Here is a 16,754-nt window from a genome sequence, read left to right as displayed (position 1 = left end):
CCCCCCATTGGCTTTGCTGGCTCCGCGCAGCTTCACAGAGTCTGGGCCGGAGCCAGGAGGCTGATGCCGCTGCGGCTGGTGCTGATGCTGCTGCGGCTGGTGCTGATGCTGCTGCGGCTGCACGGAGCGTGGATACGGCCGCGGTCCTCCCGCCGCTCCGAGGGGAGGGGGGCGGAGTTGAGGGATTTCTCCGCAGCAGAGGCACAGCAGGTTGACCATGGTGCAGCCGGGCCGGGGTGGTCGTCGGTGTGGCCCGAACTCTGGGGAGGAAATCACCGAATCAAACCATGCATCATCAATAAAGAAAAACGAACGATACCGCATATACCGTGTGTTCATCCAGATTGTCCGACTGTGCGAGAGGAAGGAGGCAGATATGAATCCTCTCGGACGTCCGGCGACACGAATGAAAACATGCATTGAATATAGTTCACAAATAACTCGGTTTAATGTGTTATAGCACAACATTATCATCTTAATTACCCGATGTCTTCTGCGGGACGGACGGGCGCAGTACCCAGGCCTGCCTTCCGTTCCCTCGGTGCTTTTATTTTGAAGGGTGATGTTTCGGTGTCACACTGAAAGTCTCCCGTGTGTGCTCGGCTCCCAGCGCTGTTGATGACCCAAGGAAGCTGCTCTGCACTGAAGGTCAGATCTCTGCTCAACACAAACACAACAAACACACAATCTGGTGACTGCGGCTTCTGTTGTTTTTGTGAAGATTTGAACGCTTCGACTGAGCGAGGTTAGAGAATGCAAGCTAACCGCTAAGCTAACGCGGACCGTACGTTGCATCCATCATATGTCCGGGGGAAACTTCACCCGCACGTGAAAACGAAGAAGTTACATTTAGCTCACGTTACAAAGGATACATTTATACGTTTGATACATTTAAGCTTGTTGTTGTCTGCCTCGTCTTTCACCTCTAGATATCCGGTGTTGTTGCTCGTGATGAGGCTGGTCTTCAATGGGAGCTGATGTTTAAATCCCAGTATGAGGCACATTTATCTGTGCAGCACCATTCATACACAAGGCAGCTGCTTTACAGAGGCACAGAAACCCATTAAAACAGACCGATCACAACAAAACAGCACCAATGCATCGAATTAAAACCGATTAAAGGGATAGTTCCAGCCCCAAAATGAAAATGCCCTCATCTACTCACCACAATGCTGATGGATGGGGTTGGTGAAGTGTTTGAGTCCACAAAACACTTTTGGAGTTTCAGGGGTAAACAGCGTTGTAGCCAAATCCAATACAATTGAAGTTAAACGGTGACCACTCTTCAAACGTAACAAAACAAGTGATCCACGCTTGAACGCAACAATGTTTTAAGCCCTGATTTGAATGGTCTGACAGTTTCATCAGACCTCAGGTAGTTTGTTCCACAGGTGGTGAGCATAGAAACCAGATGCTGCTTCACTCTGTTCTGATCCTGGGAACACTGAGGAGTCTGGATGCTTCAGAGCCAAAAAGTAACTCAGAGATGGATTCTACTCTAGCAGCAGCATTCTGAACGAGCTGCAGTTTGACGATTGCTTTTTCCCTATTCTAACAGTAATCAAACCTAATACTATGAGGTTAATATAAGATGGTCTCAGATAAAACAAGCAGACAAACACAATTTAATGAACCTGATGTCGTATCTCATTCTTTATCCGTCACCGGGGGGGTAGCTGGTTGATTCTGTGGACACCCACCAACTTTGGCAAGCCGGTGTAAACAGGGAGCAGATTGTCTACTCAGCAGTTAGTAGAAAAAACACTGCGGAGGAGTTTTTAAACTAAAACAGTCAGTCAGCAGTGTTTTTAAACATCTCCATATTCACGGCTCAAATACTTCTGGAGTATAGTGTGAACGGCAGGTGTGAACATAACAACGGTGATGTGGTTTAAAGCTGTAATGTTGCAGTGTCAATGAAATATCTATTAATGAATGGGAACAGTAGTGTCAGGTGTTTGAGAGATAAACGGTTGGTCCTCAGGTTAAGACACACTTGTATATGATGCCAATGGCATTCATTTATTCATTGTTGTGTCCGTCAGAGGGATGTTGAGACGTCCCAAGCCAAGTGACTCAGAGGACGACCTCCTCAGAGAACAGCAGAAGTTTCTGACTTCTGGTGCCCCCTCCGCTGCCAATGTGATCCGCCGTCCGGACAAGAGGAGAGGCGAAGCAGGCGAGGGAGGAGGAGAAGAAAATGGGGAGGATGAAGGACATCAGAGGGACATGGTCACTATAGAAGGTACGAAGGTTAACTTGCTGACTGTCCACTTGTTAGGGGGGTTTTCTTAACGAACATAAACAGTAAGCCCTATTTTTAGAGAAGCCCCAAACATAATGTCGATCTGTCTTTTTATTGTAGATCTTCCAGACGAGCTCCCTTCCCTGACACCAGCCCCCCCAAAGAAGTCTCGCTTTAAAGCCAGTCGTGTCACCTTCGAGGACGAGGATCCCGAGGCGAGGCTGGACAGACATGACACTCACATCAGTGCTCTTCTCTCCAGGATCATTGTAAGTGCTGGTTGTAAGGCCAAACTCATGCTGCGAATCAGTGGCTCTTTTCTCAGTTGGACCTCTCCAAGTTTGAATACAAGGTGTTTTTCTAATTCATTTTGATTTTGATTTGCTCAGTTGTTCAGATTTTTGATGGTGTCTTCTTTCTTGTCACATTTCACAGTTTCAGTTGTTCATTTTTCTTTTTTCATCCCCGAATAGGAGAGAGATACAAGCTCTACTCCAATCTCTCTACCGGCATTCACAGGCTTGGCATTCCCCAAAGTAGTGCACCGCTCAGAAAACAGCAGTCAGGTACAGATATTGATTTAATTTCTTCTCAAACTGTTTGAATTTTGATTAAGTAAGTGTTGAAAACTGTTTTCAATTGCTCATAAATATTTCCTCCATATGCACACAACACAGTTATTGTTGTTTTGTTTATACTTATTCGTATTATGAAATGATCCTGGTTTTTGTTTTTAAGTCAATTTCACCTTACACACAGGTGCCTCCGTCCTCAGTTGGAGGAAAGAAAAGCATCTTTGCTCGTCAGATTGCAGCTCAGAGACTCAAGGAAGGAAAGACTCCATTACACTGTGCAGCTGAACCCACTGAGCAGAACCTCCCTCCTGAGACTAGCATGGACGCAGATCAGTGTGACAATGCAGGTGATCATGAGTTAACTTCATGTGACTGTTGATAAGTTGGACTTCTTAAGGAGTGTATGATTGATGTCCTAATTATTGTTTCAAATTAAAAAGACATTGTTTTATTCTTTACATTATTGCATTCTCACACCTTTCTGTTCTCCAGAGCCATCTTTAGTCTCTGCTCCTGGGCTGGTGTCTGGTCAGGGGCTCAGGGTCTCAGATAGTTCAGGAGAGACACTGAGGATCCACGAGGAGAACCAGACCAGACTCCAGACAATGTCTCAGTCGGAGATACAGGAGGAGCAGAAGAAACTCTTGACTCAACTTGGTACGCGGCCCTTTTATCCACACGATATTTAATAGGCATCCAACAAAGATTTAAATGAAGTAATGAACCATCATGGACAGTTATTTGGTGGAGTTTGTATCTCGACTCATGCATCCAATCCTCTTCTATTTTTTTTGGTACCTAAGTGTGTGACACGATTATTTCTGCTTCCCAGATCCGAGACTGGTGGAGTTTGTTAGATCTCGCAAAGCCCAGAGTGTCCCGTTCTCTGCCTCCCCATCCAAACAGCCCGGGGGCAGAAGCAGCAAGGAGAATTGTCCTCTTGGAAACGTGAGCAGAGAGTCATGCTCCTCCGCTGCCGCTGTGTTGTCTCAGAGAGCCCAGGAGGTGGAGATGGAGGGAAACGAGGAGGAGGAGGAGGAGGAGGAGGAGGGGAAACTGCCACCACCACCTGCTATGACGGGTATGATTGGTTCAAACTAAACCCCTTAAATAACGTCTGCCTGAACAGCTCCTGCACAAGATATGAACAAACTGGATTTAGATTACGTGGATTACTTAACCGTACAATCATTGCACATCACCTCTTGCTTTTTTCAGATTAGTGAAGTTGTAACCCCTTTTACTGAGGCTGTATAATTATTGGATCAGTGATGCTGTAAATCTCATCTCAGCAGCTCACACACCAACTTATATGGCTCTCTGCCTCTCCCTCTCTTCATCAGTCCTGATCATCCTGCTCTTACTTTACTCTCCACTCTCTTAAGCACCCCCCCCCTTTGTGTATAAAGGCTGGATGCTTATTGTGTAACTCATGTGGGATGCTTGTGCTGCATGGCTCAAGCCCAGACATAAAGCTGATCATTGACTTCACTTTGTGTGATTAGCAGGCCGGCCGGGCTCAGCCAGAAGTAGCCACTCTCCACAATTAAGTTACTGCAGATGATTCAGAGAATAGTCCCAGTCCTGATCAAAGTGTTGCTAATGGATCATATGAAGACAGATCGTGCACATGATTTATTTATATCTTTCTCTATTGCTGAAAAAGTAAAACTGTTTTTTGTTGTTGTTGTTCTGGACAAATGTTATGTATTGCCTCTCCTATTATATTCTCTTCAAAAGAAAGCAACATGTCCTCTTTTTGGGTTGAGAATAAATAGCCTGACAACTCCTCAGCTTCCTACCATAGATTGTATTTAAAAATGTACGTAGACTCCGGGTATGGAAAGTGGAGCCACTGTGCCTGAAACCAGTATTTTCTCGAATGACCAACAGAGGGCGACTGCACTGGCTGCAAAATCAAGTCTGTGAACCAAACTTCCCACTTGATAACATCACTTAACATTTTCACTTGGAGTTTATGGTCACAATCGCTAGTTTCAAGTCTTCTTTAACACAGCATGATTTTCATTTAGATAATTCTGGTCCCATTAAAATCATACAGATGATAAACCATGTATGCTTTAAGGCATGGATGCTGTGTGATTGACAGATAGTACTGTCCAATTGGTGTAGGTGAGGGTAGAGTGTCTTTAAGCTCTCACTTAGGCAGGTATGGTTACTTCTGATTTCAAAAAACATAATTTGGTGTTGGGCAAAATCCCAGACTTGAATCTTTAAAACGTCTCGGTTCTTTTTTCGGAGCATCTTTAAGTTTAGCTACAACCTATATCTCCTTGTCAGCATTACTGCGGGTTTCATTTTACATTTTGCATATTATGTTTTTATCAGTTATGACATAAAGGTTTGGACCAGATTCAGACCGCATATATTAGTGCTAATGCAATATTTTGTACGCATTTCTCCCCCAGCAGCAGCATCTGGCTATATGGTATTTGAATGTGAGCAAATCTTTGCTGCCAATGTTATTAGCTCATTAAATAGAGTTGATTTCCTGACTTGTCATGATGTGATTTACAGTGTTGTCACAACTACATACTTGATTTGACATGTGATACTCTAATGATATGATGTAGCTGAAATGAAATTTTACTGGATGATAAAAAAAGTCCACACTCCAAACAAAGAAAAAAAGATTAACCTGTTTGTCTGTGTGTGTGTTTGTGTGTGTGACTCAGAGGCCGATCTGCTGGTGAAGCCTCAGAAAGAATGGGTCCACATGGATAAGCTAGAGCCAGAGAAGCTGGAGTGGATGAGAGACTTGCCTGCACCCAGAAGGAAAGGAACCAGAAAGGTTGGGGTTTGAGGAAGCCTGCAATTTCTATTCAATTCTACTCAGAGCCTTAGTGGCAGCCTGGCAGGTGAAAAGTATTTTACTGAGTGAACGCACATTGTTTACCTGAGCCAACAGTCTGTTTTGGTTCTGTTTGCCCTGACAGGAGATGCAGGCTCGCTTTGACTTTGCTGGCAGCTTGATTCCACCCACTGAGGATCTTCCCACCCACCTGGGTCTGCACCATCATGGAGAGGAACCAGAGGTCAGTCAAGTCAAAATACAGTATTCATATTATAGGGTTTAACCTTTGTGTTCTTAAGGTGGCTCATGGCTCTGAGTACAGCTCCTGATCCCTTAGTGCTGGGTACAACCATGGCTGCAAGCACATTTTTGGCTTGTCCGTCCCTTTCTCGTTAAAGTTATTTCTAATGCAATTGGTACATTGTTTTGCAAGTATATGATTTAACAACTTGAACTTTGGGGTCACATAGAAACTGTGATATTTTCTCCAGTGAGCATATTTATTACGAACATCTGCTAGGATTGAATAAAATGTCAGTTTAAGCCTTTTTATCAGAAAGGTGAAGCAGCATTCTGGAATCATTGTCATATCACGATTTCATTCTTGACACTAATGATTTCTCCCTCCAGAGGGCAGGTTACTCTCTGCAGGAACTCTTCCTGCTGTCTCGGAGTCAGGTCATCCAGCAGAGGAGTCTGGCCCTCGGCACTCTGGCCAACATCCTCTCAAAGGTACACTTTATTTCTTTCTGTCACATATACCTACACTGTATGTTTTCACTCATGCTGCATTTCTTAAAATCCTGTAGGCATGCGCTGGAAAATACCAGTCAGTTCTGAAAGGCAGCGTGACGTCCACACTGCTCGACGCCGGCCTGCTCTTCCTGCTCCGCTTTGCATTGGACGACAGCGTGGAGGGAGTGATGTCTGCAGCGGTGCACGCACTGAAAACTCTTCTTGTGTGTGCAGAAGATGAAGTAAGACAACCTGATGTCTGACAGCACGTCATTAAAACTATCAGTCTTTTTCATTGACAGACAGATTTAACTTAAATTTATATTCCAAGATTATGATTCTGTCAAGTGCAGTTCAATAAAGTTATAATGAACAAATTGTCACTGTTCATATGAGTATTTCAGTCCAGTGTCTTGCCCCACTGGTTTTGATCCATTTTTGTTTCTCCTCTCAGGAGTGTTTGGACTCCACCTTCTCCTGGTTTCGCGGCCTTGCCTCGTTCCCTCTGCTGCCGTCTGCTCAGGAGGAAGAAGATGAGGAGGATGAAGTGCTGGACGAGATTATGAAGACGACAGCCAAGGAGAAAGAGGAGAGGAAGACTGATCATGATGTGGCCAGGCAGGATGTTATCAAGGTAAACAAGCAGAAATCGTTTTATTTCCATTGCTGTTCCATATGCATATTTTGGATGTATTATTGTATTATTATTTAAAGTAGTGGTATGATAGTAAATGTAATGGAGAAGTCCTGTAAATGAAGGTTAAATGATTATATGTTTATTCTTTATTTATTCCTGTGTTTCAGGGTCTTCTCAAAATGAAACTGCTCCCCAGGCTACGTTACATCCTTGAGGTTTTCCGACCATCTCCTCGAGTGGTCCAGGACGTCCTGAGCATCCTGACTCGTATCGCAAGGCACTCGTCCTCTTCAGCCACACAGGTAACTGTTGCAACATCTCAACACAGTAAATATTATAATATTATAAAATATATTTTAAACTGTGTTTCACCCTCAGGTGTTGGACTGCCCTCGCCTGATGGAGACAGTGATGTCTGAGTTTCTTCCCAACTCTTGGACAGCCCCGTCTTCACCCCTGCCTTCGTCTGTTTATGGACTCCCACAGGCCAGCACCATGAAGCTGTTAAGAGTTTTGGCGACTTCTGGCAGACATGCCTGTGCCAGACTGGTACGTGTCTGTAATCACATCTGTCAAAGAGGTTATCACTTAGTATTTATATATTAAATGTCTTGATTTTGACGTGGTTATAAGTGTTGGTTCCTTTTGCTGATCACTCACACGTGCACGATACGTCTTTCCATGCATTGCTAAAGAAAAGTTAATAGAAAATAAACTGCAGAATTGCAGCATGCTCCAGGTAAAGGCTACAAGGCGATCTCCATGATCTTTGGTGTTCCTGTGAGGTTACAGTATTATTAAGACGTTGTGGGGATAAAAATTTACCCCAGATTGAACAGAAATAAAGTTTAAAAAGAACTATGGAGAAATAGGGTTACTTCAAGACAGATAATGGCTGAGCTCAAATGAACATCAATGTCCAATGAAAGTTTCCTTCATTGAATAAAACACAGGAAGACCCAACTTTTGAATATCGGAAAAGAGACTGGAACGGACATGGATCACAAGTTGTATTATCTGGCCGGAGAGTAACCTGACCTCCCATTACGATAGCTATATAAGAAAAGGAAAAAATAATAATTAATTTTTTTTCAATAGACTACTTACATAATTTATCTGTAACGTCTGTGGGATTTCACCGCTAAGATTGTGTTTATGTTTTTCAATTTTTCCTACATGCGTGTTTACATTAATAATATATCTTCCTCTCTCCTCTCCCCAGCTAAACTCTCTGGGAGTGAGGGAGCGTGTGTCTTGTCTGCTCAGTGCTGATGTCAGTGAGCTGCTGCTGGAGCCCAGCGAGGCCCTCAGGATCACCACTGAGGCCTACAGGCTGTTGGCTGTAGCAGCTGCGTACGGACAGGCCTGTAACGTATACATGTAAGCTCACACTACACCACTGGATCCGTTGTCTTGCGAGATGCTTGATCTTCACCTCTGCTCGTCTTTGATTGCTGTCGTTATTTTTCCTCAGAGACCTGTACTCTGCCTTAGTGAAAGTGCTGCAGTCCGTTCACCGAACGCTGAACCCCTCGGATCATCTGCTGCCTCTGCAGCTCCAGCGAGTTTTGGCTCTGCTCTCTTTGCTCACACAGGTCACACACACTGCAGGATGCCACCAGGAGCTACAGGCCAGCATGGTCAGGTACAGACAGAGGAATAACTGGATGAGATAAAGAAACCCATGCTGTTACATGAGACATCACGCCACTCTCCCTTTTATCTACATGGCTCTCCCTCTGCTTTTACTTCAGCTCTCAGGGAGAAGAGTGTCTCCCTCCTCCTCCAGTGTCCTGGGGTCATGTCGCAGGACTGCAAACCTCCCTGTTGGGCCATTTAAAGGGATTTGTTAAGAGCCTTGATAATCCAGTTCAGAAAGACAGCGGCCTAACTCTGATACCAGCTTACCTCGTCTACCTAGAAGCTTATTATCATCAGCTCTCCAAACAGGTACCATTTGTTCTTACCAGTATGTGTCATTGTGAAGCCTCAATAGTATAATAAATATGAGTTTAATGGACAACACATGTTTTTGTAATGTATCTCTGTTCCTCAGAAATGTTTCAAACCAGTGGAGACTCTTCAAGAACTGGAGCAGCTCACATCTGAGGTTCTCTTCCCGTTGTTTTCTCACCATGTTGTGCGAGACCTGATGAAGAACCTCAGGTATGTTTAATTTACTTAAAGTTACTTTGTTTGTCAGATATTACACTCAATATCGATATAGTGGAAACAGATGACAGTGACTTAAAAAAAATTCACACTACAATAATGTTGACATGATATTCGGGTTCAGGTCGTGTTCATTCTCATCGGCTGGCTATTTACTTGATTCTTTACAATGCAAAAGTCAGTAATCGGTGAAAACATAAACCCAGAGATGAACTGATTTGATTTTGGTGGTCAAACGTCACGTGTTAAGGTCACTGGGCCCTCGCATTTTCTGAAGGTGATTTATCATAGCATCGGCCACAAACATTCACATGGATTCATGGATGAGCTGATTGGAATTTGATGGTCTAAGGTCGAGGTCGCTGTGATCTCACTGAACACGTATTTCTGTCATTCTTTCATACAGTAATTATGAGAAAATTTACCTCAAATGGCTGATGGGACAAACTAATGAAGTGATAGTAAATGGTCAACTTCACCGGGGCGTATTAATGTTCTGCAAAAACACTTTGCTGGTTATAATTTAATGATACAACTCAGGAACAGAAGAGAGATTGTGATCATATTTCCTGCAACCTGACTGGTTGGCAGAGGCTTACGACCACGAGGCAGTAATTCTCATTTTGTTTTTCTGATCTAATATTTTGGATCCATTTTACGAAATGCTTGATGAATTATTCACTTTTTTCGGGGGTCACACCAGGTCTTCCTCAGTGGTGTGCAAGGCCCAGTCTAGTCATCAGGGCCCAGAGACCCCTCCGAGCCTCCCAGGTTTGGCCTGCCCAGGCTGGAGGGATCGTCCAGGCCTGGTCGGCCCCAGCTCCCCCTTCCCTCTTCTCACAAGTCTGAGTCTCCTCCTGCAGACAGTCACAGGCATCCACAAAGGTTTAAGCTGTAAGGTAGGCTGTACAGAAGAGTCTGAATTCTTTAAACTATATATTGTGCTAGGATGGGGACAGGAGGTGAGGTGATCATTTGGGTATTTTACTGCTTAACTCCAGTCAAAGAAGTAGAAGTAATAGAGTGTCGTAAAGGGTTCAGTATTTGTTTGGAATAAAAACCTGCATCTTCTCAGCTCTATCGGGCACATAGTCTTAATAGTTTAGTTGTACATTTTGCTGTGTTATAGTACAATGACAATAAAAGCTGTCTATACTATTCTAGTGGACTGTCATTGAGTTACATTTTGCTGCCATCTTGTGGCGACTCATAGACAATCCCATATCATTTATCTCAACTTCCCTCTTTTCTGTTTTTCTCTCCACACTCCCACTCTCCAGTTCAGTGGTCTCCTCCTGTCAGAACCTGTGATTGTTTACCTTCGTAGTTGCAGTCGGGCGACACCCATCCTGTCTCACACCAGAGCCTGGCTTCTTTGGCATGAGCATCACCTCCTCTACCTCCTGCTCAGGCTGGCACACAGACTGGTAAATCAAAACCTGACAGAGGCTTTTACTTATGTGTGATACGTAAATTAGTCTGACATATACAATTATATTTAAGTGCAGGTGGGACTTTTTCTTTAAACCCATGATGTTTGGATAGCTTAATTTATGACCTCTATATCTTTATCATCACTATTCATATATTTAATTTTTTTCTTTTCTCAGGTTCCCATTGATGCAGAAGTAGCAAAACATGCATCACTCTACCACCAGGTGGCGCTAGTTCTCCTGCCATGGTTGCTACCAGGCAGTGAGTACTTGGCACATGAACTGCTCTCCACCGTCATCTTCAGCAAGGACTTTATGTCGTGAGTTTACTTTTTTATTTTTTATGGGGATTATTTTGGGTTTGGTGCCAACACCATCATCAGCTAATGTGCCTGAGATGTGATTCTGACTTTTTTTTCCATATTTCATACATTCCTTTATAAACAATCATGTAGATTATTGCTTGTAAAACAGTTTCATAATTGTCTGTGGAGATTCTTCATCATTTTCTGAAGACTCTGGTTGATAGTTTCATATAAAGAAGACGAGAAGTGACGACTCAAGTATCCAAGACCTCATCCACTTGCCCTAGATTAAACTCCTCATGAATAGGGCTCATTGTTATAATCTAACTTCACAAATTAGATTATATTCAAAATCACATTTCTCTGGAATTAGATTAAATTTACCTACGACCCATTTCCCCCAAGAGTGTTGTCTGATGTTCTTCACTTCCTCTGTCATCCAGTGTCACTCAGTCTGTGCTTGTTTGTTTACCGTGCAGTGAGGGCCACAGCGGAGGGCCGGAGGCTGTAGAGCTGGGGGAGCTGAAGCTCCACGAGGAAACGCATCACCTCACGTCTCCCTCCCTCCAGACGGTTGGTGCTCTCCTGAGAGAAGCCTGTGTCCAGCTGCCATCCATCCGGGGCTGCTTCCTCACTCACCTGGCCCATCTGGAGTCCACCGTACTGGTGTCACGAGACGCTTTCCTGGGCCGCAACCCTTGGATCAACTCCCATCTCCTCCCAGAGCTCACAGGTCCAACCCTGCCGTCTGACTGGCCGTTCCTCCCGCTTCTCAGCCTGTACGAACGGGCGGGTGCGCCTGATGGTGGAGCGCTAGCGGTGGAGGAGCTGCCTCACGGGTCTCTGCAGATGGTCACCCACTGTCTGCAGTGGCTGCTGCTGCTCGAGGTCTGGAGAGAGGAAGCTCTAAAGGTATAAGTTCAAGTCCAGTCAGTTTTATTTTGTCAAGTAGAAAATCACATAAATTACCTTCAGAGGACTTTTCAATTTCTACAGAACATAGAATCATCAGACTAGTGATTTGAACAAGAACATCCAAAACAACAAATTATCAAATCAAGCCTCATCACATTGCACACACTCATGGATATCACCCACGAGATCCAGACATTATTCCCTAGAAACATGTTGAAAAGATTGATTAAAAAGTACCTGGATCCTCCCCATTGTTTGGATCCATGTCAAAGTTGAAGTCGTTGTTTCTTGGCCCGTGATGCATGGTTCCATCAAGTATCGTGGAAATCAGATCAGTAGTTTTTGCTTAATCAAACCGAGGAGCGAAAACATTTGTTAGATTGATGTTGAGGTTACAACATTTCTCAGGGTTCTGAGAAACTATTCTAATCAATAATTTGAACAGACTAGTTGATAATAATAGTTGAAGCCATAATTCATAAGACTATGTTACACTAACTATCGTATTTATTCCTGATCTTCTTTTGGTGAAGCGTCTCTTTAACTGTGTGTTTTTGTCCTGATGCAGGTGATCCCTCCGGTCGCCAAGCTCGCCCGCCTCTCCTGCGTGTTCCTGTGCTCCAGTGACTTGTTCCTCGAGAGACCTGTTCAGAAACTGACCTGGGGTCTGTTCAGACTGCTGACCAGGTCTGATATAACATTTAATACAATGTGTAAAATCCTTGCTCTTGAGCCCAAAGTAGCGAGGCTTAGATCCTGATAAACAGAGGCTCTCCCTTTTGCAGGCGCTCCCGGCTGGACTCCTTGGACCTGAACGTCCCTCCTCCAGGTTTAGCCTCCTTCCTGGACTTGTATTCAGCTCTTTTGTCTCAGTTCGAAGCTGTGTCCTTTGGAGACCGACTCTTTGGCTGCTGGCTCCTCTTACCCCTGCAGAGGAGGTACAACGTCACCATGAGGCTGGCTGTGTTTGGGGAACATATGGGGATGTTGAGGTCACTGGGAGTCACTCTGGAGCAGGTAATATTGATGATACCTTTATTCATCATTAGCTCCCCTTTCAGTTGTTGTCGATCTCTTTTTGATATTCATTGATTATTCTGGGATGAGGATTAGAAGTCGTTTTAAAATCTCTGTCTTCTCATTTGAAGCTGTCCATCCCTATGGAGCGCTTCACCTCTCCCCCCGAAGACTCCCTCCCTCTCCTCAGTCTCTACTTCCGCTCTCTGTTAACCGGGACCCTGAAGCTCCACTGGTGTCCGATCTTGTACGTGGTGGCTTTGTCTCACGTCAACTCCTTCATCTTTTCTCAGGACGCTGCAGCACAGGTACGACACTGCATAGCACACAACTGAACAAACACAACATCCACAAATTGCTAGAAACAAGGCAAATTATCTGCAAATACCCTGCAAGATAAACTGTAACAATGATAGAAGCTAAATTTAGCACCTAGAGAAGCTGAAGATGCGGGAAATCTTAACTGCATTCGCTGCAGAAGCGGCTGAAGTAGAGATTCAAAGCCTTGCGCCTGAAAAATAAAAATAAATTGTCAAAGCAATGCTGAAAATGTTCTTGCATCATATTCACTTTACTTATGAACTCTATTTATCATAACCCTAAACCTATGTCTGATATGAGAAGTCTCATGTCCAGCTCACAATAGATTGTCCATTGTAAAAAATTGTAAAAAATTAAGTTTTATATATATAATTTACCTCCCTACTATAAAATCCAAATTGGTCGGGCTCGAATAGAATCGTGAAAAAGTCCAGAAAGAACTAACAGTGTTGTTATCGTTCAATGGTTTCTGTATGAATGCATGTGCACGTGTCCCTGAGTCTAAATAACATGTGGAAGAAATCACTGAAATAAATTGAAGGAATTTTTTGTGTCATTGACACAAATAAGTGTTGCGCTGGAAACATTTTGATGATTTATAAAAATCAGCTCCCAAAAGGCATCTAGAACGACTCCAAGCCGTCTCCTGATGGAATCTGTTGTCCTGCTTCCTTTATATGTTATGATTATGTATTTATGATAAGTGCTGTGCTTTGTGGCTTTTCTAAATTGGCCACAGCGGAACCTAAGGCAAAGTTCCATATGCGTGATGATTTAGCCGACCCAGAAGGTGCTGCAGCTGCACCGTGGACTTGTGGGAAGTGCCTCAGCACTTTTACTTGGATTTCCGTGCATGTTCTGCATCACATAAGCTCATTGGATTGCAAGTGCTTTATGAGTCTACAAAAGTAATCCTCACGTTACTGATTAACTGTCAGTGGAGCAGCCACAGACTTGACTCTCACAAATTCAACTTCCTCGCGTTCATAAATACTCATTTGCGTCACGGTATGCAACGGCTATTTAACTGTGAGATTTTTGGAGCTGACATCCAAGAATAAAAAACGCATTCTTTCAGAGCAGTGAAGCTGAAAACATTCGTATATGAAACACTTCAGTGCGTCACTCGAGCTCATGCAGGGGAGGTTTGATCTTTAATCGCCTCGTCCTTTTCCAGGAGGTCGAAGCAGCTCGACACAGTATGCTGAGGAAAATCTACTACCTGACTGACAAGGTACTCTTCTCCTTCACTCTCTCATTCTCTCTGATCTTCAGACGCTGCAAGGTGTTTATTGATCGCACCAATATTTCCCCTGGCTTCTCATGTTCTAAAGCTGTACTCTCCACGTTGTTCTCACAGACTAGTCTCTTCCTGCTGTTTTTCCATCTTGTATAACTTCATCCATCACTGTTGGACTGCTGGACTGTTTTCTTTTCCCATCTATGGCTCTTGGAGCTTAGTTTTTATTTAATTTGTCACAAATGTTCAGTATCCGTTGTGCTTTTATGTCCTTTGATTAATTATGTGTGTGGAGATCCTCTCGTTCTTTAGTCTTTTCATGTTGAAGGTACTTTGAGTTCTTTTTTTTTTGAAGGAATTCAGTTTTTCAATAAAGCCTTTCGGACAGTTTTTGCTTTGCCTAAACCTCACCTGATTTAGCACTTCGAATTATATAACAGTAGATATTATAATACACTAATATTGTATAACTAAACCCTCTATGTTCTTCTCACTTCCATCTCTCTATCCTCTTCATATCCAGGTGATGAGGAACCACTTGCTGCTCTTCCGTCTTCCCCAGCAGAACTCGGAGTTTGGATTCGACATGTACAAGCAGTTGCCTCCCATCAGGGCGAAGCGTTTGGGGGGGGTGCTGGGTCTGCAGGACGTCAGCGATGTCAAAGGAGACTGAGTGAAGCCGACTGTGGGAAAAACTAAGGGTAGTGATCCAGGAACAGATGATACAGAGAAGTGACAGTGTAGGACTGGAAGGAGGGATGAGCGAGAGCAGAGAATTCTGGGAAAGAGAAGTTGGCAATAGGGAGATAGTGAGGCCATCATTTAAAACAATAAAAGTGTCTCATCAAGATGGTTTGGAACAAGAGGCAACGTGGATAGAGAGAATGTTCTGTGGGCTTTTTTGCGACAGGAAAGCAGACATGAGGTCGACTCAGACAGAACTGAGTGAAGAAGCAGTTAAACTAGAGACCATCTTAGAATTTGATCACATCTTCGGCAACATCATGACATACTGACCATTGAGGGTGTGATATCATCAAAAGATGGTCTGTAGTTTTACCTTCGGTGATCTGCCAGTGGTCCCGCCCCTGTTTCTAAACCCCACACTTTCCGCTCCTTTGCTCAGATGACAACCGTCATTGGACTCGTCCTTTATTTTGATCTGAATGACAAATCTGTACCATTCCTGGACTGTATCTTGCACAGCTGAGATGCTTTTTGCTGTGAAAAACAGATAAACAAAGCCATTCCTGCTGTTACGGCTTTTAATAATACAGGACTATCACTGGAAATAATCTAAATGTCTGTGTTCTAAATTTATTCAAACCTCTCTGAACCACAAAACAGCTTAAAGCAAAAAAAATTCAAACTAGGCTAATAATGAAGTGCAGACACAGCGAGGTTTCCTCTAAAGCAAATAGGAGGAATTAAATATTTTTCTTTGTGACACCAGCACTTTGTCAGAGTTACTGTGTTTTCGCCACATTTGTAAAAACAACACAGTACGATTCTTGGCATCTCACAGTAAAGACTAATATCCTACTTAACAAGTGCCTGCAATTGTCTCATTTTGTGAATAAAACCAGATGTCAAATGTGTGTAAACTCCGCAGCAAATTTTGTAGCACCTGTGGCTGCATCACAAATACACACTGATGGAAACTGCAGCAAACATGTTTTTTCTTCAATGGGTTTTCATAGATTACAATGGGGTCAAAAACCAGCAATCAAAGAAAATGCATCCAGATGAGCAGGATGCTTTGCTCCCTCTGAAGGTCACTGATCAATAACACTCACTGTGACGACCCTCACTGACCAAGACTTTAACTTTTCCATTGAAGCTGCGACTGCTGCGTCAAAGAAATCAGTGTTTAATCAGATTTGGAAAATGCCCACAAGGTGCCGATGCGTGTCCGGTGCATGTGCTCGTACATCCCCTATTGTGCTCGGTTATATAAGAAATTAACTGCATCACATTTGCAGCTTTTTAGAACACACTGGTGAAGTTCAAACTTGTTAAACACAACACATGATCGCACATTTTGGCCATAACTTCAGAGTGTAAATTATATGGAGCCGTCTTGGGGATGAATTAATTGTGCTTTTTAAATAAAACAAAAGCATTTAAAAATAGACGCAGTACATTTGCCAGAAGAAACTTGTAAATTAGATTTTGGTGATTTCATTATCGTGGATCATAAAAATTCCATCCCACCCCAGTAATGTCCAGATTGCCTTGATTTATTGGTTCGGACATATGAAACTACAAATATGTGTTAAATATTTAATTTCGTTAAGCATTGCAAACTCCTTCATCATCTCATCCACTTCATCTCCTCCTGACT

General features: G+C 43.4%; 1 protein-coding gene across 1 annotated transcript; it reads left to right on the top strand.

The window, feature by feature from the left end:
- Positions 1-607: 607 nt before the first annotated feature.
- On the top strand, positions 608-16,008 carry rpap1 (RNA polymerase II associated protein 1). Its single transcript, XM_061082616.1, has 27 exons — positions 608-648; positions 2,046-2,245; positions 2,366-2,514; positions 2,719-2,811; positions 3,005-3,167; positions 3,313-3,477; positions 3,653-3,901; positions 5,517-5,632; positions 5,778-5,876; positions 6,266-6,367; positions 6,445-6,612; positions 6,825-7,004; positions 7,175-7,309; positions 7,386-7,556; positions 8,230-8,387; positions 8,482-8,652; positions 8,762-8,957; positions 9,064-9,173; positions 9,883-10,078; positions 10,460-10,606; positions 10,790-10,932; positions 11,397-11,829; positions 12,401-12,519; positions 12,618-12,849; positions 12,981-13,157; positions 14,348-14,404; positions 14,934-16,008. The coding sequence occupies exons 2-27, from the start codon at positions 2,050-2,052 to the stop codon at positions 15,081-15,083; spliced, it is 4,275 nt and encodes a 1,424-aa protein (XP_060938599.1). The 5' UTR covers positions 608-648; positions 2,046-2,049; the 3' UTR covers positions 15,084-16,008.
- The last annotated feature ends 746 nt before the right edge of the window (positions 16,009-16,754 follow it).

Source organism: Limanda limanda, chromosome 12 (assembly GCF_963576545.1).
Source record: "Limanda limanda chromosome 12, fLimLim1.1, whole genome shotgun sequence".
NCBI lineage: Eukaryota > Metazoa > Chordata > Actinopteri > Pleuronectiformes > Pleuronectidae > Limanda > Limanda limanda.
Note: the sequence above shows the minus strand (reverse complement) of the source record. Positions and strands in the feature narration are given on the sequence as shown.